Source organism: Ciona robusta, chromosome 7, assembly GCF_009617815.1.
Source record: "Ciona robusta chromosome 7, ASM961781v2".
Classification (NCBI taxonomy): Eukaryota; Metazoa; Chordata; class Ascidiacea; order Phlebobranchia; family Cionidae; genus Ciona; species Ciona robusta.
This window is the reverse complement of record NC_143241.1, coordinates 6,028,810-6,050,938: the sequence shown is the minus strand read 5'-3', so window position 1 is coordinate 6,050,938 and position 22,129 is coordinate 6,028,810. Positions and strand designations below refer to the sequence as shown.

The window sequence follows — 22,129 nt, the reverse complement described above, 5'->3', positions numbered from 1 at the left end:
TCGATTATTTCTAGCACTAAACAATATTTCTACTAACGTCGACGAAAGTTCTCAGAAGCATTTTATGTCTGGCTAATTTTAACTGGGGAAATTACCCGGAATAAACTAAATTTTATATCGTAATTCGAACACGTCTTTACATTATCTAATTACTGCGAGATCGTCGTGTCCTTTTACGCCGACTTCCGAACGTGCGTCTCTGCATGTTGCTGCCTGCTTGGCTAAAAGATGCGAGCGAAGCAAATGCTGTTGTCTCTTCGCTTGGTAAATAGATTCACCTTATCGATAAAGTACCGCCAAGACACTGTAAATACAGGAGCGTACTCTGTTATATAGTAAGCTGAGCGAAGATGGGCCACCTTTTCGTTTTACTATCTTGTCTCATTTGGTAGAAAACAGATGACTTTCAAAGAATTATAAAACCATATCCTCACGACTTCATATCGACCGCTGTTAATTGTTTAAAACATGATCAGGAAATTTCAATATTATGAGCTAAAGTTGTCCCATTTTCCCCAACCCTATACTATACATTCAAAACATGCTGTATAGTAATATAGTTGTTATTTTGTATTCATGTTTCGTAGGCCTTTTTTGCATTAGACTTCCATATGGTTACTTTTGTGCGGTTAAATTAATTTTTACTGGACTGGATCTCTCTGCAATAAAATATTCATACGCCTATTGCTTCTAAATGAAAGAAAACTTATTTTTTTCGCCCTTTATAATTTGCAGCTTATTTATCGCAAAGTAAACACTCTTAAAAAAAAAAACTATTAAAATCCAAGTCGCTGCGAAGCGCATTTGGTTTTTGCTGCTTTTCGCTGAGCATAAGTTTAAACAATCACAACGGTGCTGGCTTCTTTTATACTAAAAGACCGATTGCATTTTATTTAGCTTTCGACAGCAGTACAGCACTCAAGGGCTGTGGGAAACAACGGCGCCTAATTTAAATAGAAGACACCGACAACCGAATACAGTGGATCACTGGTAGAATTGAGAGTACGAACACGGGAACACAATTATAAGCAGAATTAAAAAGGTAGCGTTCGGGTTGGAATTATTTTGATCAGGAACCGCGGACACCGGAACGAATGACCTCAAAGTTTTCACCTCTTTTTTGTTATTTTTTTGCTTTAAAGGTTAGTGACTGCCGCCGCCGCCGCCCATTGCTGATGCAGCGGTTATGTTCACATAGCATGGCGGCACGAACGCTGTAGGGTCTGTAATGCCTCTAATTGCAGAATAAGTTGCAGACACTCCGCCGATCACGCCTATTGTGATGATGATGACGTGTAGGGGGATTTCCCATTTCGGCATCGTCCTGGAATAAAGAAACTCTATATGAGAGGGTGCTTGCTTGAACCAGTTTTGGCGAGAAAATCTAATTAAACATTTATACCAGGCGACGGTTGAATCTTTTGCGGTCGATAACTCGGCTGAAATGCCGGAGTAAATTTAAGAAAAGCCGCGGAGAATAAAATCGAAGCAGGAAATAGCTCTTCAATTGACTATCTGTGGCTTAAACGACTTCGTTTGGCGCCGATTGAGGATTACTGGAGATTAAAACGGCATTGGTCCGCAATTCTATTTGATTATTTGCGGCGCCTGCCATTGGCTTTGAAATTTATCAATAAAACGGTAGGTTTAATTTAATTCAAAGCTCTGGCGTTACCAGTCGATTATTTTGAGAAATTTTCAACTTACGCTCCCTCCCATTCCTTTCCGTGCATTCGAGTAATTTTCCAGAAAAAAATCGAAGGGAAAACGAACGTGTTGAGTGTCACGGCGCTCCCGCCCACTAGCGCCAGTATGTGGCCAAACCTTGGACAACTCTCCGCTGTGAAAATGACGACGACAGTGATTGACGTTCGGACAAGAACTCGTTTTAAGCCGAACTCTGAAATAAAAACCGTAAAATTTTCATATAAGTATAATAGCCTTTATACTGACACTATAAAGTGTCTACTTTTTTGACGTTTCGTTTCAACATTTTTTAAAACATTTTTGTGACAACCATTTTTAGACGTTTTGTTTCAACTTTTGACAGTTTTTTAATAAGACAGAAGTTAGTTTAAGATTTTGAACCAAAACGTTGACCAGAAAATTGTGCTTATGCATCTAAAACGGTAGAAGTGTATACACTATTTTTAATAGGTTCAAGATACGATCGTGTTTAATTCGGGGTAATTATGACGGTGCTTACTTTATGAGCGCTTTATACAAATATACACATTACTTGTAAAAATAACCACGGTTTTGGTATGGCTGGGTTTACAGGCGGATCGTCGCATGCAACTTATACCTATTGTGATATAGTACGGTGGGGGAGATTGGACACCTTTTCATTTTATTTTCTTGTCCTATTCGGCAGTAAACAAAGAAAACTTAAAAAAAAATAAAAAAAAAACATATCCTCACAACTCCCATAGACCTTTGTTGGTTGTTTAAAATACGATCAAGATATTTGGATATTATTTGCTAAAGGTGTTTCTTTAAATTCCAAATACTTAATTATAAAATGATGAATATGTTTTATGTTCCAAAGACCATAAATACAGGTAAATATGTATATTAATTACCCAAATAGTTAAAACATTTTCTGCAACCCTGGAAGCACAGTACATGCTTCGCACTTGCAATCAGTTTAGCTCGCGCCAATTATTTAGCGGCGCTGGACGTTTTTAGCAGATTGCTTGGAGGTTTTTGCCACTTTGGTCTACAGTTTGTAAAGGCTTTGGGCTATGCAAGTAAAGTCCATGGTATGGTTAGTTAGTTAGTATGTGTTGTGTTTATTTAAAACAGAGTATTTTTATATGGAGTCAGTTGTGTGTTACCGTATAGTAAATTGGAGTAAGATGATATACATTCTTTTTCCTCTTCTCATTTTGTAGTTAACAAAGAATAGTTACAAAAATAACAGAACTTTATAACCATATCTTTACGAGTTTAGAATGCTTTTAATCGTTAAAACATGATTAGGAAATATGGGATATTATGTGCTAACGGTATCCATCTTACCCCACAGTACTATATATATATCAGGGTTTGAAAAAATGGGACACCTTTAGCACATTATATCCAAATATCTTGATCATGTCTTAAACAATTAACAACGTTCTAGGGCGTCGCGAGAAAACAGTTTTAGAACTCTTTTAAAGTTTTTGTTTACTACCAAAATGGGACGGGAAAATAGAATGAAAAGGTGTCCCAACTTACCCTACACTACTATACATTACATGCTTACCGTCAGGCAAATTCAGAGGCATTTCGAAAACCTGACTTAGCGGGTTCTGAATGATGACGTAAGCAAAAACAAGATGCATGGTGATTAGCACGGTAGCAACCGACTTCATGGGGCCTTGGGTTAGAGAGTCAAATATATTGTCCGCTACCAGGTCTCCGTACACAGCAAATCCAGCAGCACCCACGGGAATGTACATGCATAGGATAGCTGTAAGAAAGGTATAAATTTACTTTGGCTTTTTGCTGCATAAACAATGCTTTTGTGTTGTATAGTATAGTACTGTATAGGAAAGATACGACACCTTTACCACATAATATCCAAAAATCTTGATCGTGTTTTAAACAATTTAAAACTGTATATGGGAGTCGTGAGGATACGGTTTCATAATTTTTTGAATGTTCTTTGTTTACTACCTAATGGGACGAGAAAATAGTTTGCAAAGGTGTCCCATCTCCCCACCCTATAATATATAGTATTGCCAGGTAAATTACAAATTGAGTTAACGTTTTTTTTTACAATTAACAAAGCTCTTTTCAGGTCATAAGAATACATTTATACAATTTAATAAAAATTCTTTGTTTACTACCAAATGGGACGAGAAAAAAGAATGAAAACATGGACCATCTTGCCCCAGCCTACTATTTAACATAGTAACAAAATGTGCCCAAAAAAGAAAAAGGAAAATAACTTCTACTAAAGGTACGTAAACTAACACTCAATCAAATGTTTACTCTGTGGTAATTTTACAGTTATATTACAAGGGCTATAGCTATTTTTTTAATCATATCGTTTTTGTATTAATTAACTAACACAAGATGCTTTATCATGCCTGTATTTAAACCCTGTATTTCAATTTATGGATATACGGTTTTGTCTTATCAGTGTTTCTGCTATTTTCTTTTTTTGCGTGTAAGTTGTTGTATTGTTAGATTTTACAATGATGCATTTGAATGTTGTATTTTATTGTTAAGATAAACGGTTTTAAACATGGTTTTGTCTTTATCAATATTGTGTATTTATTCTTCCGTTTTTTTTGCGTGTAAATTATTGCGTTTGTTAGGGCGCTACAATAACGTTATCAGCACGCGTATTTACACAATATGTTAGTTTTAGTGTGTTAACATACAGTAGGGTGGGGGAGGGGACATCATTAGCACATAATATCCAAATATCCTGATCGTGTTTTAAACAACAACGGTCTACGGTTTCATAATTCTTTAAATATTCTTTATTTCTTATAATAAATAGACGAAATATAGGATAAAAAGGTTTCCCATCCTACCCTCACCCTACTATCATACGTTAGTGTATTGATATGTAGGTATTGGAACTAATTCTTAATGTCCTTGCTAAATATGGGCGTGTACGCCTAAGCAAACAGTGTATACACAGCCGCCACGGGTATATGCTACATATAGTTATATTTCAAAACCTTCCGAATTAGTTCAATGACCTTTGTTAATAATTATCGATAAGTAAACGTTTTGGTCAAATGTTACGATGGCCGATTTACAACCGTAAAGGTTGTTTATCGTTTAGGAGTATCTTGCTCTTGCAGGCCGTCGTTATAGGCATTCCTATTTCCGAAGCTGTATAACCGAAGCGTTGAAAACAATGTCCTATTTTACATTTGGGCTGTCACAGTTGTGTTAAAACTGATTCGAAAATCTGTTTTATACAACTATATATATATAGTAGGATGGGGAAAATGGGACACATTTTCATTTTGTTTTCTCGACCTATTTGGTAGCAAACAAATAATATTCAAAAAATTGATATATGTTCCTTTTATAAGCGCTACGTTTATGTTAATGTATTTGCCTACGTGATTTTAAAAAGTTGACTCAACTTTTAACCAAGACATGAATGAACGTATAGTGTGTTCATTCGTTATATGTAGATGCATTTGGCGTATATTGCGCTGCTTTTTATTGTTGTGGACTATAAGACTGGCGATGTGTGTAAATTTGTTGACGCACCTTAAAGAAAAATGGAAAATAATAAAAAAACGTCGAAAAAAAGTTTTAAAAAAGGTTTAAAATGTTTGAACAGGGTAGCGAAACGTAGAAAAGGACATGAAGCGTTAAAAAAATATTAAAAAACGTTCGAAAAAGTGGTAAAAATGAGAAAAAAAAACGTAAAGAGTGGAAAAAAAAGTATTCGACTACCATACTTACATGCCATTGCAACTATAACTGCTTTCGGGAATCGCGATGGTTCTCGCATGTCCGCTTGAATAGTTGGAAAAGCAGCCATCCCTCCAAAACAAAACAGAATCATTCCAAAGGCCAAGAAAAAGGTTTCGAATCCACGTTCAAAAACTGTAAAAATTAACAGTTATGGCGTATTTATGATAAAATGCCTTTAGCAGCGTAGATAAATGTTTTTTTTTTAAACTGTAACGTATGTAGGTTAGGGTGTATTTATGTATCTATAAATGTATGTATGCATGTTTTGGGCATTATATAAGGATACATGAATGGATGAGTTATTGCATGTACAACTCATTTTCCTCGCGTGTCGGAGCAGTGGATGACAGTTACAACACGGGTGTTTTGTTTCATGCACCTCGTGTGTTCGACTTACCAAGTATGTAACTTTGTTTAGTAGAGTAGAGGAAGACGGGACAACTTTAGCACATAATATCCAAATATCCTAATCGTGTTTTAAACAATTACCAACGGCCTACGGGAGTCGTAAAGATACAGTTTTATAATTCTTGAAATTTTCTTTGTTTTCTACCAAATGAGACGAGAAAATAGAATGAAAAGTTGTCCCATCTTCCCCAACCCTACAGTAATATAAGGCTGACAATATAGATAGACCATAAAGGCTATAGAAAAAATGTTACATATACCTTCTCCCTGTTCAATGTGTGCAACTGTAGCGTTATGCGCCTTCTCTACATCCATCATCGCTTGTATGAAGATTAATATACAAGCTATAACTGTGGTCACAGTAGCCCCCAATGCTATAGGCCTGTGTGTTAAAATGTTTGATGTTTATAATAGAAAAAAAACGGATGTTTTATAATAATACTTCGGGGTAAGATGGGACACTTATAGCACATAATATCCGAATAACTCAAGTGTGATCTGAAGGTACCACTAAAGTCGCAAAACACGAAACAGCTTCTAAAATACTCCTAAAAAACGTGTGAAAAAAACGAACACGTTAAGTTACTTAGTTCCGCGTGAAAAAAACCACACGTTAAGTTATTTTCAAAGCGAATTACTTACCAGAAGTCTTTCGGGCTTTTGAGCCAACAAAATGGAGCAAGAGCACCTCCAATGATCATTACCCAGTAGCAGAGTGACATGTCGACGTTCACCTAAAAACAAATGTTTGTATGTATTTTTTGTTTTGTATTTTTAAGAAAAACCAAAGCTTTAACTTCGCGTGCCCCAAAACGACAGTCGTTATAACATGGGTGTTTTGTTTCACCTAGTGCCAGCTTCCGAGTTAGTACGGATATGTTACGTTGAAATTTTTGAATTTTTGAATTTGTTTTCATTTTTGTGATATCTTATAATTTGGACAACCCATTAGTGACCACTGAATTGGAGCCATTGCCGTTAATTGTCTTACCCAAGGACACATACGCTTACAATGGTAGCAGCGACAAGCCTTGAACCCATTACTTTGGGTTATATGTAGTCGCGCTTACATGGGGCACGGCGCCTTACTATTTAATAACTTGATTCTATTTGGCTAACAGCGTCTGTGGGCTAGCATTTTACCAATGGCTGGTTTAAACTTTATTAAAATTTCATCCAGCAAACAGTTTCGCGGGCAAGCTATTAAATTTGAACTTGGTTTTACTTGGCAAACAACTAAAACGCTGAGAAACAATAGTGAACTTCTGGACACAGTTTCAATATTAAGGGGAAACGCGTATAGATAGAATACTGTGAAATATAAAAGACGGGACTCCTTTATCACATAATATTTAAATATCCTAACCGTGTTTTAAATAATTAACAACGGTTTATGGGAGTCGACTTCTCTATCAGAACCAGTTCAGGTTCAGATTCGCGGAATTTCTTATACAAGTTGCTTAGAGATGCAGTATAGTAGGGTGGGGGAAGACGGGACACCTTTGGACTATAATGTCTAAATATCCTGATCGTGTTTTAACAATTAACAACGGTCTATGGGAGTTCTAAGGCTACAGTTTTATAATTTTTTGAATGTTCTTTTTTTACTACAAAATGGGATGAGTAAATAGAATCAAAAGGTTGTCCCATCTCCCCCCACCGTACTATATATTATGGTCAGTGAAACGAATACCTAACGTAATCTTATCTGCCTTACCTGTGATAATAAACTCTGAACGTTTCCTGACGCTATCAGTAGCAGTACAACACATACACCATACAGAGTGAAGTACACCGATATATTGACGATAATTCTGCAAAAAATCAAACTTATTATATTTTGCAACAATTCGCTGTAAAATACGTTCAATTTTCTTTGTTTTAGGGGTAAAATAGTCTATATTTTTATTCTCTTTTATCCTTCTATTTGGTGGTAAATTCAGAATATACAGTAGGGTGGGGGAAGATGGGACACCTTTAACACAAAATAATCAAATATCCTGATCGTGTTTTAAACAATTAACAACGGTCCATGGGAGTCGTTAGCATACGGTTTTATAATTCTTTGAATGTATTTTGTTTACTACTAAATGGGACGAGTAAATACAGCCAAAAAGTGTCCCACCTTCCCCCACCCTACTATATAAACAGAATAATAGTATTCTTACGACTGATTGATAATTGGTGAAAACCCGAATAGAAAACATGGATATTTTGTGCTAACGGTATCCATTTTACTTCTAAGTACTATACACTTTTACGCAAATAAAAGAAACAAAAAAAAAACAGTTTTTTTTTACTTTCCGGGTTTTCCAAACGTGTTGAATCCTATAGTAGGATATGGATCCGCACAGTGCCCTCTTAATTCTGGTTTATTCTCTCTTAGTAAAGTCCAACATCGTCCTAACACGGTCCCAGTAAACGAGGATATTCCAGCGCACATAAATATAAGGAAAATCCCAATCTGAAAAAAATGTAAAAAATCATTCAAAGTGAAAAAAAAATCATAAAAAATAAAAAAAAAACTTTAAAAAATGTTAAAAGAAAAAAATAATAAAAATGAAAAAAAATCATTAAAAATAATAAAAAAAATACTGTAAGTGAAAAATCATTAAAAATTGTATTAAGTTCAATGCATGCAAACAATGTTATTGTATTTCTAGCTGTAGTAACTGGCAGTCGTTAGGTTAAATACGTATTTTACATTTAACTACGCCATAAAAAACGATCGCAAAAAAAACAGTTTAAATGTTTGCTAAGGTTTATATAGTAGAGTGGGGAAAGACGGGACACCTTTAGCACAGAATATCTAAATATCCTGATCGTGTTTTAAACAATTAACAACGGTCTATGGGAGTCGTAAGGATACGGTTTTACAATTATTTGAATTTTCTTTGTTTACTACGAAATGAGACGAGAAAATAGATTAATAAGGTGTCCCATCTTCCCCCACCCTAATATACATTACTACTTGACATTTTGGAAGAGATTTAGGACAGAAAACGACAGTCGTTATAACACGGGTGTTCTGTTTTATACACCTCGTGTCAGCTTTTGAGCTACCTTGCATGTTATTTTGTAAGTAAATATTTATTTGGATTTTTTTTATTTTTTAAATGGATATTTCTTTAACCTAGTAGTCACTATAGGTGGTTGCAGAACCAGAATGTTATGGTAAAAACTTTGGTTGAAATCTCATTTCCCATGGCGTGTCACACTGCAGGACCTCTCACCCACGTAGAAAATATAGTAGGGTGGGGTAAGATAGGACACCTTTTTTTTCCATTTTCACATCCCATTTGGTAGTAAACAAAGAAATTCAAAGAATTATAAAAATCGTATTCTTACGACTGCCATATAGACCGTTGTTGATTGTCTAAAACACGAAGAGTTATAAAATTATTTTTACGGCGCTTTTAAAACGTTGTTAAATGTCCCATCTTCTCCCAGCTAAAGATGTCTCATCTTTCCCCACTCCACCATATATAAAATCTTACCCAGCCTGCATCCTTCACTGCTTTTGGAAGAGCGAGTACTCCGCTTCCAGTCATTTCTCCCGTGATAAAGAGGACAGCAGTGATCACTGTGAGTCCGGAAACTGGAGGTGCATGTTTTTCCTCCTAAAAATGCAAAAAAAATATTTTTAAAAAGTGTTAAAAAACATTTTTTCTTCGAATTTAAAAATGATTGGTTAAGATGGGACACCTATTTTCTCGTCTTATTTCGTATTAAACAAACACCCTTAAAGGTATTACGATACTGTACCTCATGGTTCCCATACACCGTTGTTAATTGTTTAAAACACGATCAGGATACTTGAATATTATGTGCTAAAGGTGTCCCATCTTACCCTTAGTAGCCAACTCTATATATAATTTCATGCGCTGTGGTTCTTGTAGAAATACACGAGACAGCTGTCGCGCGCATCAATTTACACAAGCCTATATATCCTACCTTCTCATTGTCATAGCTCCCATTTGTGTTTCCCATTAATTCAACCGCTTCTGGTGTCTTGTGGTCCATTTTTACGTCCTTGTATGCAATTTCTTCAACGGTTTAGTTTTGGCGCAATATTGCACTTGACGCTTCCGAGGTTTCGAATTCTGTATATCCTGACAATTATCCTGAGGTAGCTGTACAGTTCTTTTCAATAGCCCTACGCTCTTACCCCTGGTCAATTTGTAAAAGGTCACAGATGGCATGACTTGGGTATTATACATATAACAATAGCCTACTATCTATTCCCTTAAATTCAATACCCTAACTTTTGTACCGGCATCAAAACACGCCTCTTTCCACTTCAGCGACTTCGCTATCTGATCGCGCACACACCCACGTTTGAGTTAGCGGAATTCAGCTACAGCAATACTGCAAGGTTGCTGAAATGCGCTGCGCAAACTAACCCAAAAGTTTGGTTAAACGTAGCAAAGGCTTTCTGAAGCCGCATCGCTTCTGTACACAAGCGAGTCAAACAAGCGCTTTGGACTTTGGTATCATATTGCACTTTAGAATAACTCTACTATACAGAGAATCAATCGAATTTTAATGAACTAAGAAACTTGTCAAACTTATACCAAACAGCTGCTGTAATAATTTCGCCATGCGTTTTCCTTATGGCAGTTTTCCATTTTTACTACACACAGAAACTCATTTTAATCAACTAAAACTTTCTCATACTTCCCTACTAATTTTAACCAACTAAGAAAATTCCCTGCTCAAATGGCTGTACAAATTCGGCATGCCTTTTCTTTATGGCAGGTTTCCTATGAATGAACGAATACAGCTAGCAATCGGTTACACATTTTCCAGTCGTCATAATCTTGATTGCTTCCGCTCTGCTTCCACTGCAAGCGTAGCATTTTAGAGGCTCATGGGACCTGAAACAGACTGGCACTTGATCGCCCAGGTTTACAGTTACCGATAAGGCAGCAGAAACCACTAGCATGGCAAACAAACTGACTTAACTCAACTTAGTCTGTCGCCCTTGAATGATCTTATAGTGCCTTTTAAATAAGCCGGGCAAAACATAAGGTTTTAATACACGCTTGACGCACTTGAAGGAATGTGTTTTAAATAGGATTACGTACATTTTTATTCTGTTTGTTGTTTGGTGTTGGCACACGCATGAACCTTATAATATCGGTTTGAAACTAAACCCTAACTAATCTTTCAACGGCTCATCTGGTATGAAAAACGTAGTGCATTTCCAAAGTTTCTTTCTCAGCAGCTTTCTCAGCAGTTTCTTTCCAAAGTTTCTTTCTCAGCAGACTAAAAATACACTATACATTTTTTCATATACAAGAAAAGCCATTGAAAGATTATTTACATTACGCCTGGTAGCAGGAGTAGCAGAATAAACCTTAATTTTTGAAAGTTTAAGAATGTTTGTCTTATAACTCAAATGTTTGCCATCTATTTTTAGCTCGTATATATGGCTCTGTTAACACATTGTATGCATAGTAGCGTCGTTATCGGCAATATAGTGATTTTAAAAGTAATTAAACTGACCGCATGTGTGGTTACAAGGTTCAAATTATACACAATTTATTTCCTTTACGTTTCTATTGTTAGTTGGTCGTAAAAATGTCTTTGTTCGAGTTATGTTTTGTAACAATACGGGAACAAAAGTTTATCGCGTGCCTGTATTGAAAAGTGGTCACTATGTTACAACTGTTAACCGTACACATAGTTATTGTATGTACACCGTACGTTATAGGCACTATTGTATATACTCTAGACAAGGCGTTTTACGGTTACTACTGCGGTTTAGTGCAGTTTCCGATATAACGTTTTCTTTAAAAATTGTATTTTCTAATTTTAATTTTGAAATGTTCTGAAATTTTCTCGTCTAATTTGGTATCAAACAAATCTATTTTCTCGTCTAATTTTTATCCATATTTCCCCACTGTACAATTTAATATCTTTGTACTCAATATTTACTGACGTGATTTACAATGTCATTTCCAAACGCTGATTCCCTTTAGCATCCACAAGCCACCGCTGTCGCATTCCTTTGAAGTAGTGTCTGCTTACTAATACTGTGGACGAATGTGCATGTCAATGTCCGGCGCCGTGGTATAGTGGTTAGCGCGCCTGCCTGTAACCCAGAGGTAATGGGTTCAAGGCTCGATGCTGCTACCATTGTGGGCGTATGTGTCCTTGGGCAAGACAATTAACGGCAATTGCTCCAACCCAGTGGTTACTAATGGGTTGTCTAAATTATCAGAAATACATAAAAAAAAAGAAAAAATCACAAAAAAATAATTACCCACAAAGTAAGATACATGGTAACTCGTAAGCTGGCACGAGGTGTTAAACCCGTGTGATAACGACTGTCGTTTTCCGGCCACGCGAGGATAAAGTAAGTTACATTCATTCATTCATTCATTTATTCATTCATTCATTCAAGACCCAGTGACCAAAACTCAATTAAAGAAAGGTACAAATGTAATTTGAACCGAATGTCTTAAATAACAGTCACCCAATTTTCCATATGCATAAGGTTTTAATGGTTAAGGCCCAGCTTCAGCTGCTTTCTTTGAAAATGTGGTTGTTCCAGCTATAGTATGTAGGCGTACTGTGGCTTTAAATTGCTGTCACTAATTTGTCTTTTCATATGCATGAGGTCTTAACGGTTAAAGACCAGCTGTTTTTTGGTGTAACTAGCTATAGCATGGGCGTATTGCCGTTTTTTTCTAAACTGCCCCATGCATCTATTATAAGTTTAATACTGGCTTACGGAAACAAATTAAAACCAATCCTTTTATTAGCTCACGTATGCTCCCTAACGGTAATCGTAATATCCTTGGACTAGCATTTTGGTGCTTTTTTAAGAATGCTGCATTTAGCTACATTTAAAAAGCATTAAAGAGCTTTCCAAATCATATTTTTTACAAACTTTTACAACTCCAGAAAAATATAACATTAAAAACATATTTTTAATTCAATATTGCCTTTAAAAATAATGTTTACATTGTAAAACACTGTTCAAAACATCAATTGTTTTACATCAACATAGTTCTTGTTATAATTACGTGTACAGTCGGGGGGCGACGGGTCACCTTTGACACATTATATCCAAATATCCTGATCGTGTTTTAAAAAATTAACAACGGCCTATCAGAGTCTCAAAGACACGGTTTTATAATTTTTAAAATGTTTTTACCAAGTTTGATAAGAAAATAGAATAAAAAGGTTTCCCATCTTTCCCCACCCTACTATATGTAGACGATGTATGAGACAGCAATGATAATATTATGATTCGTGTATAATTTCTTTCTAGCACGAATATATAAGAAATGCCTGTACGTACCCATGTTCTGTTTCCGAAACAGCGAAAAAAGATGGTAAGCCGTATCATATCAAGACCTTTGCCTGTTTACGTTAAGCTAGCGTTACACATTGTTTTAATTTTCAGTCTTTTGTTGGCGCCCTGTCGCCATACAGAACGCGTGGTATTCGATATCAAAGACCACCCTTTCGAAACGGTATCATGTATGGTAGTTTCTTGTGATGCTTTATTACAGAAGGTGCTGGAGTTGTTGTCACGCTATATATATAGAGTTTGGGTCTTGAGGCCTAGGTTACGTGTTGCATGTTTTGGCTGTTCTTTTAAAATGCGGATGTTCTTTATTTATTTGTAGGAGTATGCTTGTTTTTGTTATAAAATACAAATGTAACTTAGGAATTTGCTTATTTTTGTTGTTCTCGTAAAACACAGTTGTGCTTTGTTTATTTTTAGGACTTCGTTTGTTTTTAAAATAAAATGTCTGATAAAGAAGAAAAGGCGAAAGTTACGAAACACAAAAAAGGAAAAACGAAACGGTAATTTGGAAAATATCTAGCAGGGTGGGGAAGATGGGCACCTTTTCGTTCTATTTTCTCGTCACATTTGGTAGTAAACAAAGAACAATCAAAAAATTATACAAACGTATCATCACGAATCTAAAGTAGCGTTGTTGATTGTTTAAAACACGATCAGGATATTTCGATATTGTGGGCGAAATCTGTCTCATTTTACCCATGGTAAATTTAGTAATTATTGTATAATTTTTAACTAACTTAAAAGTTAAACGTACAAATCTGTACAGCGTGTCTTTATAGCTCGATCTAGCGTTCTGAAGTAACTACTGCGGTTACTGTGAGTGCTCTCAGCTTAGATCATAGCCTTTGTTTAAATTTGAATTGCTAATAGGGGATTGCCAAACTTAAAGTTCGAACTGCTGATTATCAGCACAATGTTTAAGCATTAACGTCAGTAAATTTCACTACAATTTGCAATTGGAATAATGTGTATAGTAGGGTCGGAAAAATTGGACAAATTCTATTTTCTCGTCACATTTGGTAGTAAACAAAGAACATTCAATAACCTATAAAACCGTTTCCCTACAACTTTTATAGACCGTTGTTAATTGAATAAAACGGGGTCAGGATATTTATATTTAGATATATTTGCTAAAGGTGTCCCGGATTTCCCCTTACTTGTTATATTGCATTTTTTTTCCTAGTAGCGAAAAGAAAGATGTCGGATCGAGGAAAGAAAAAAATAAAGATGATCCGGATGTACAACCTGTGAAACCTAGAAAGCCAAAGAAAATGAAAAAGAGTAAGTGATGGTTTTGTAATGTGTTTTTTGCTATAAGTAACCAATTGTTTATATATAGTAAGGTGGGGGAAGACGGGACACTTTTGGCACATAATATCAAAATATTTGATCGTGTTTTAAACAACTAACAACGGTCTATAAGGGTCGTAAAGCTACGGTTTAATTCTTTTAATGTTCTTTGTTTACCACCAAATGGGACAAGACAATGTAATGAAAGGGTGTCCCATCTTTTACCACTATAATCCACATTCGTAATTTATTAGTGCTTGTGTAGTAGTCCGGCGCTGTAGCACAGTTGGTTAACACGTCTGTCTTCGACCCAGAGGTTATGGGTTCATGGCTCTGCGATACCGTTTTAGGCGTATGTGATTTTGAGACGCGTATGTGACTTTGATACAGACACTCAAAGGCCAATTGCTCCAATCCAGTAGTTACTAATCAGTTGTCTAAACTGTCAGCTAGAAAAAAATGGTAACTCATAAGCTGGCACGAAGTGTATAAAACAGAACACCCCGTGTTATAATGACTGATGTTTTCCAGCTACGCAAGGATAAAGTAACTTACATTCATATACAGGTATTTATATCTCCCACTCTTCGGATGCTACTTTCGTTGAAAAGCGATTCGTTGTGGATTTGGTTCAACAAGTAAAAGAAAATAACCTGTCTGAAGACATTTGGTAAACAAGTTTGGTTAAGTTTTTATTGTAGGATGGGAAAGATGGGACATGATGGGACATCTTTCATTCTGCATCTTCCTATAGACCGTTGTTAATTGTTTAAAACATTATCCGAACACTTGGATATTATGTGCTAAAGATATCTCGTCTTACCCCATACCCTACAATATTCCGTTTATGTTGGAATGATAATTTAAAAACACACAAAATATCTAATTTCTAAATTTCAAGTTACCGTTTTGTATTATTTATTCTGTACAGCTTTTAAGCTATGCGCTTTTTCACTTAACATTGTACAGTGTAAATGTTTAACCTGACTAAAACAAATTATAGATTGTATATGCCTATTGTTATACATTTATTCACTTAATAAATATTAAGTGTAGTAAATAACTTAAAACAACATTCTATCAACCCAGGTTCGACAAAGACGAAAAAATAATTGACAGTTCGTCCTGGTTATCAACGAGGTTGGAGAATACGGACAAATGCAGGGCAATAGTTTTCATATTTTCAAGGGACTTTATGACGTGTCCAATTACTGTGTATGAAAGGAAGGTGAATACTAACATTTTATCGTTTAATTTCACGTTAGTGGGAAGTTCGGTAATTAATACAATGTTTTATACGAAGATGGGGTAAGATGAGATGTTTTTATTCGTTTTTCTGGTCTGATTTAGTAGTAAATTTAGAATATTAATGTATTTTATAACCGTAGCCTCTGAAAGAGTGTTGTTATTTGTGCAAAACACATTTAGGAAGTGTAGTCTAAATTGTCAGCCATACAGTAAACATCACCAATAGATTTACAGACGTGGTAACTCGTAAGCTGGCACGAGATGTGTGAAACAGAACATCCGTGTTGAAACGACTGTCGTTTTCCGGCCACAGGAGGATTAAGCAAGTTTCATTTATTCAGTCTATTAATAAACTTAAAATCACATACACGTTGTAGATTATAATGGAACGAATCTCACACGACGATGAATCCAAGAGACCACAAGTTTTCTGTGTAATTTTGGAGCAAGTACAATTCACTCGAACATTTGCAGGTAAATATAAATGTACAATATATAGTACTACTGTGGGGTAAGAATATGGTAGACATCATAGAATAATATCCAAAAAATCAACAAATAATATCCAAATTTTCGTAATCGTGTTTTGAAGAAAAAGAAACGCTGTTTAAAGCCGTGAGGGTACTGATTAAAATTCTCTAAATAATTTGTTTATAAAAAATGAGATGATAAAAATGAAAGCATGGACCATCTTATCACAATCTACTATATATACAGTAGGATGAGAAAATATGGGACACCTTTTTATTCTATTTTCCCGTCCCATTTGGTAGTAAACAAAAACACTTTCAAAGTATTATAAAACCGTATCCTTACTTCCATTAGATATTATGTGCTAGGGGTGTCCCGTCTTGCCCACCTTCTATATATCAATGGTTTTCGATAACGTATATGCGTAAATTTGGTCTTGTTTTTTTTCAGAATGCTTATTGTCAGTAAACGCTGTACTGGTGGACCTAACGGGAGACCTCGCCCATTTGTCAATTGAGGAAAAAACATCATACGCCGTGGGCGCACTGTTTGAAAGATTGGATAAGGTAATGGTTTATGTATTTCTAAAACACGCATACCGTACTGTGGGATAGGATGGAACTCCTTTAGCACATAAAATCCAAATATCCGGATAGTGTTTTAAACAATTAACAACAGTCTGTGGGAGCCGTAAGGATATGCTTTTATATTTTTAAAGGTTTTTGTTTACTATCACATTGGACAAGAAAACAGAATAAAACGTGTCCCATCTTCTCAACGCCATTTTTCTCAATAGATAGCTACAGTAAAGTCACCCTACATGCCCCCACCAATACAAAGCGAGTCGAAGTACAACGAAGATTGGAAAAGAAAACGTGTGATCGCTTGGAACTGCACTGACGTCGTAGAGTGGCTTTACTCAATACACGTTCGTGAGTTCTACAGGTAAATTTTAACTTGAGCTTCTATATACATATATAGTAGAGTGGGGGAGACGAGCACCTTTAGAATGTAATATCCAAATACCCTGATCGTGTTTTAAACAAATAAAAAAGTTTTTTTTAGAGTCGATGACCGGTTATACGTTTAAATGGTTTTTGTTTACTACCAAGTGGGACGACAACATAGAAAGAAAATAAGTCCCGTGTTATTCCACCCTCTATATCATGTTTTTCTGCAGGCATTCGTTTGCCGAGCAGCGAGTCGACGGGTATTTGCTTCTTGCAACTAGAGACAGCGACTTGCAGTGGCTCTTAGGTAAATATGGTTCCATTTCTACCATAGAACCGTCTGTGTCACTAAATATATGTATGATAATAATAACAACAAAAAATGAGTATGAGACTAATGGTAGCAAATTTTATTTACGACTCACGAACTTTGTAATGTATAATATACTTTTATTTTATAACTTTCTTAATGATGCCGTATTATACGTGTTCTTTCATTAAAGCTCTGCTCTCTTGTAGTATGCTTAGTGTAGTCCTTTAAACGGGCGGAAATATAATTTTAGAAAAATCTTTTTTCCTACAGACCATATATTATCAACAAAAAGAAACATTAAAAAGATTAGATTGCTGTATATTTTTATTTTTAGGAGTCGATTCTCGCATCGTAAGAAAAAAGATCTTATCAGAACTAATGCTAGTTCTCAAGTCCGAAGAGAAGTATTCTGAAAGCTGGCATCTAAGGTATAGGCTCATACGTCCAAGACGGGATTCTATATATCTCATATACGACCCCCAGGATGCACGACTAGCCAATAATATTAAAACAGATTTGTTAAGAAGAGGTCTTCAGGTAAAAAATCCTAATTTTATCATATATAGTAGAGTGGGGGAAGATGGGACACCTTTAAAACATAATATCCAAATAGCCTAATTGTGTTTTAAACAATTAACAACGGTCTGTGGAAGTCGTGAAGATACGGTTTTATAATTCATTGAATGTTCTTTGTTTACTACCAAATGAAAAGAGAAAACTAAACGAAAATGTGTCCCATCTTCCCCCACCCTACTATATTAAAAGGATACTTGGACACTATAGCCTATAACTGTAAACGGTTATTTTTAATTAAAACGGAAGTAATTGCCTATATTGTGTATATTATCCTCGCGTGGCCGAAAAACGACAGCAACTATTTTTTACCAAAAAAAAAACAATTTGAAAAAAAAAACGATTTAAATTTCATAATTCATTTATAATCATAAAGAACTACAGAATTACGGAAGCGAGATAATTCTCCAGTACAATGTTACCTAACACACTTCAAGCTATTATAACTAGCACCAAAACTTTATTCAAGCGAGTCCCACATTTCAGGTTTTATCGCACGATAAACTTGGACAATCTCGCGAAGAATTCTTGCAACTAAACGGTGGAAACCTCGCTAAATGTTCGTATGCGATTTGCTTGATGACTGAAGCGGCTTCCACGTCTCCATTCGTCTTTCACGAAGTCCTCTTCTCTTATTGGTTGGGAGGAGACAGGTCTCTTCTTACTCTTCTATTTTCAAACTCTTGGAATAAATTGAAGAATTCCATGAAAGCAACGATGGGTAAGTAAAAAAATGTGTCCCTAGTTCCCCCACCCTACTATATCTCTAACTGTCTAGCATTACCCGCCTTCTTTAGCGGTTATATAACCTCTCTGGTTTTTGGAAGGATTTTATATTTTGTAAATTTGCAAAAAAAAACGAAATAAGCAAATACCTTTAAAAAATGAAAATGACGTTTATAATAATAAAGAGTTTAGTCTTAATAGGTCCAGATTTACACGTGCTTATTTATTAGAAAATCAAGTTTTTATTGCGAATTTCTCGTTTTAGGTGATTCTCCAGCTATAGACTTTGAAAAAAAATTGTACTCCGAGAGCATGAGTATTTTAGAACACCATATAAAACCACAACCGAACTTGACTGGCGTGGTGTTGGAACAGGTCAGTCTTTTTGCCAATTTAAACTTAGCAAAATACACTGTTGTCTATAACATATGCAACTTTTTTGTTAACCAAGAATGCCATTTTATGTTTTATTTTTTGTTGCTGTGTTATTTTGTGGTACATTAAACGAGGTACGAGACCAGAGGTAATGGATTCAAGGCTCGACGCTGCTACCATTGTTGGCGTATGTGTCTTTGGGCAAGACACTTAACGGCAATTGCTCCAACCCAGTGTTCACTAATGGGTTGTCTAAATTATTAGCCATACAGAAAAATAGTCCAAAAAATAATCACCCACAAAGTAACATACATGGTAACTCGTAAGCTGACACGAGGTGTTAAACCCGTGTGATAACGACTGTCGTTTTCCGGCCACGCGAGGATAAAGTAAGTTACATTCATTCATTCAAGACACAGAATGGCAATTACTCCAACCCAATAGTCCTTAATGGGTTGTTCAAATTATCAGCCATACATAAAAATAAAAATAAACTTTAAAAAATATTCACCCATAAAGTTACATACATGGTAACTCGTAAGCTAGCATGAGATGTATGAAACAGAACACTCGTGCCACGCCAGCATAAAGCCTGTTCCATACATTCATACTATACTGTAAATGAAAACATGCATCATTTTGCCCGACCCTACTATGCAAATTAACTACTTACAAACTTGGCAGAAATACTTGGAACAAATGACTGAAGGCGTTCAAACATTGAAATCAATCTGCTTTGCCAACATGACCAACGAACCGAACGTTGACGAATCTATCGTAATTCCTAAGATATTTATCAGTTATCAGTGGGACGTCCAAGCCAGGGTGGGATATGTTTTTTTTTATAATAAAACAACTAACCATATAGTATTGTGGGGTAAGTTGCGACAATTTAGTGCTTAATTTCCAAAAACCTTGATCGTTTTTAAACAATAAACAACGGTCCAAGGAAACCGTGAGGATACGGTTTTATAATTCTTTAAATGCTCTTTGTTTACTAACAAATGGGACGAGAAAAATTTGAATGAAAAGGTGTCTCATCTTCCCCCACCCTATACTCTATCATTAATAAAACGTGGTTAAGCGCGAGTTCCAGCCGCACGTATAGGAGTCTAAGGGTGTTGGGGTAAATGGGGCAAATGTAGGCTAAACTTTAGGTTCTTAAAAAAAACTCCATCCATACAGTAGAATTAACTTATTCTAAAAACTGCCAAATGTCTTTTGATTGTATCAACCTAATTTACAGGTATTAGAAATCGCTGATTTCCTTGAGAGCAACGATTTGCCATGTTGGTCTGACGTCACAATGACGCCACGGTCGTCTACGTCACGCATGGCGATGCGTCAGAACAAATCTCAGAGTACAGCAGACGCTGCGCAAGTCGAGAATCTTCAAACACATATTCATAGAAACATGAAGGTTAGGATTATTGTGTTATTGGTTAAGTATATATTAAATAAATGAAACTTGCTTTATCCTCGCGTGGCCGAAAATGGACGGTGGTTACAACACGGGTATTCTGTTTCATACACCCTGTACCGAGTTATGAGTTACCGCATGCATGTTACTTAGTAGGTGATTATTTTTTTAATTTGTTTTATGTATGGCTGATATGGTCGTAAAATTTTTATATAAAAGTGTTGAAAAGTGCTAAAGCTAAACGAATACCAAATTCTTGGAGACCAGAAAAATGTGTGTTTGTCTAAAACGCTATAACAGCGCTGCCTATATGGTTAAAAATGTCCCATATGGTTTACAGCTATCCAAAGTCGTCGTCTGCTGCCTTACGCCGAAATACGTGCACTGCCAAAACTGCGAGCAAGATATGTTATTGGCCAGCAGTCTCGGAAAACCAGTGTTGCCAGTCATGTTGCAGTTCGTCACTTGGCCGCCAGAGGGCGCGAGTGAGCGAGTCCGAAAAATGATGACTCATCTTCCCAGACCTGTCGACCTTAGCACTGACAAACTTTTCAAAGCAAATTTGCCCCAGTTTTTGGATAAACTTGTTCGTTTTATGTCCTGAGCGTTTCTAGCGAAAACGGCAAACACAGTTTCAGCTGTACAAATTTTGCTATTGTCGACGCGAACTATTAAATATATAGGGTGGGGACAAACGCTCAGTGCGAAAAGTAATTTCTATCTTTGGTTTAGACTTGTGTATACAGCTTTAACAAACATTTTTGTTTGTTCCTTAATTTAATTTTTTTTTACATTTCGTTACTGTTTTCGCCAATCTTTTGATTTATATTAGTTACTTTTAAACGCTTTTAAAATGCTCACAGCGTTTTTTTTTCGTTTTTTTTATTTGGTTCTTTAGCATGTCGCATATTTTGCCCATTTCAACCTTTAGCGTTTTATAAAGTTGTGCCACCTTTTCACTTTACGCTACACTTAAAGTGGCTCTTTCATGCTGTCCACTATAAGTGTAGCATATTGGTTACGTAGCTATTTCAGGGGATTACGCGAGCACTGGATGCTCGAAAACGCTGCCGTAAACAGGCTGTTGTCAACGCAAACTCGGCAGCTTAAAAGAACATCGATTATGAGCGGCATAACAGCATAGTAGTCGAAAATATGCGGGTAGAAACCACTCACACCGCACTACTGCCCCATAAACGCTATGAAGTGCACTCCTGCAGGGAAACGTGTGTCACCAATTCCACTTTCGCTTGTTTTTCGACCGTTTCCAGCCCACAAGTTGTAACAGGTCGCTGGTTACGTTTGTAGTGGCCTTCCGCGCAATTAAAACGACCGTAAACTGTAGCTAATGCACTTTCGCTTATTTTAGGTCAATTTAGATAATATTTTCATTGTTAGGTAAATTTAGAGAAATGGAAAAACTGTATGGCGTTTTACAAAAAAAAATGATTCCCGGTCTTCCGCGCAATTAAACGACGTCTAATTGTAGCTAATGTGTATATTCGAGAAATTTTTTATTTTAGGTCCATTTAAATAAAAATTGCATAATGTTTGAGTATTTTAATTAATAGTTAAAAACGGCATCATGTTTTACA

The 22,129-nt window shown here is 35.9% G+C and overlaps 2 protein-coding genes across 5 annotated transcripts; one reads left to right on the top strand and one right to left on the bottom strand.

The window, feature by feature from the left end:
• Positions 1 to 856: 856 nt before the first annotated feature.
• LOC149734171 (uncharacterized) lies at positions 857 to 10,091 on the bottom strand. The gene is made up of 10 exons (XM_089880797.1): positions 9,799 to 10,091; positions 9,342 to 9,464; positions 8,145 to 8,308; positions 7,562 to 7,658; positions 6,487 to 6,578; positions 6,105 to 6,226; positions 5,425 to 5,568; positions 3,248 to 3,454; positions 1,708 to 1,900; positions 857 to 1,324 (listed from the first exon to the last, which is right to left on the bottom strand). Exons 1-10 carry the CDS (start codon positions 9,865 to 9,867, stop codon positions 1,144 to 1,146), a joined length of 1,392 nt encoding a protein of 463 aa, XP_089736923.1. The 5' UTR covers positions 9,868 to 10,091; the 3' UTR covers positions 857 to 1,143.
• Positions 3,451 to 22,056, top strand: LOC149734170 (uncharacterized). Of its 4 annotated transcripts, none has more exons than XM_089880794.1 (14): positions 3,451 to 3,946; positions 14,355 to 14,449; positions 15,026 to 15,128; positions 15,548 to 15,686; positions 16,084 to 16,180; positions 16,628 to 16,743; positions 16,974 to 17,122; positions 17,358 to 17,434; positions 17,775 to 17,977; positions 18,500 to 18,734; positions 19,005 to 19,114; positions 19,799 to 19,939; positions 20,361 to 20,534; positions 20,875 to 22,056. In XM_089880794.1, exons 2-14 carry the CDS (start codon positions 14,440 to 14,442, stop codon positions 21,136 to 21,138), a joined length of 1,818 nt encoding a protein of 605 aa, XP_089736920.1. In that variant the 5' UTR covers positions 3,451 to 3,946; positions 14,355 to 14,439; the 3' UTR covers positions 21,139 to 22,056. The 4 variants fall into 4 exon arrangements, with proteins under 4 accessions (XP_089736920.1, XP_089736919.1, XP_089736917.1 ...); XM_089880793.1 differs by having other exon boundaries at positions 14,352 to 14,449; XM_089880791.1 differs by lacking the exon at positions 3,451 to 3,946 and adding an exon at positions 13,512 to 13,668 and having other exon boundaries at positions 14,352 to 14,449.
• The last annotated feature ends 73 nt before the right edge of the window (positions 22,057 to 22,129 follow it).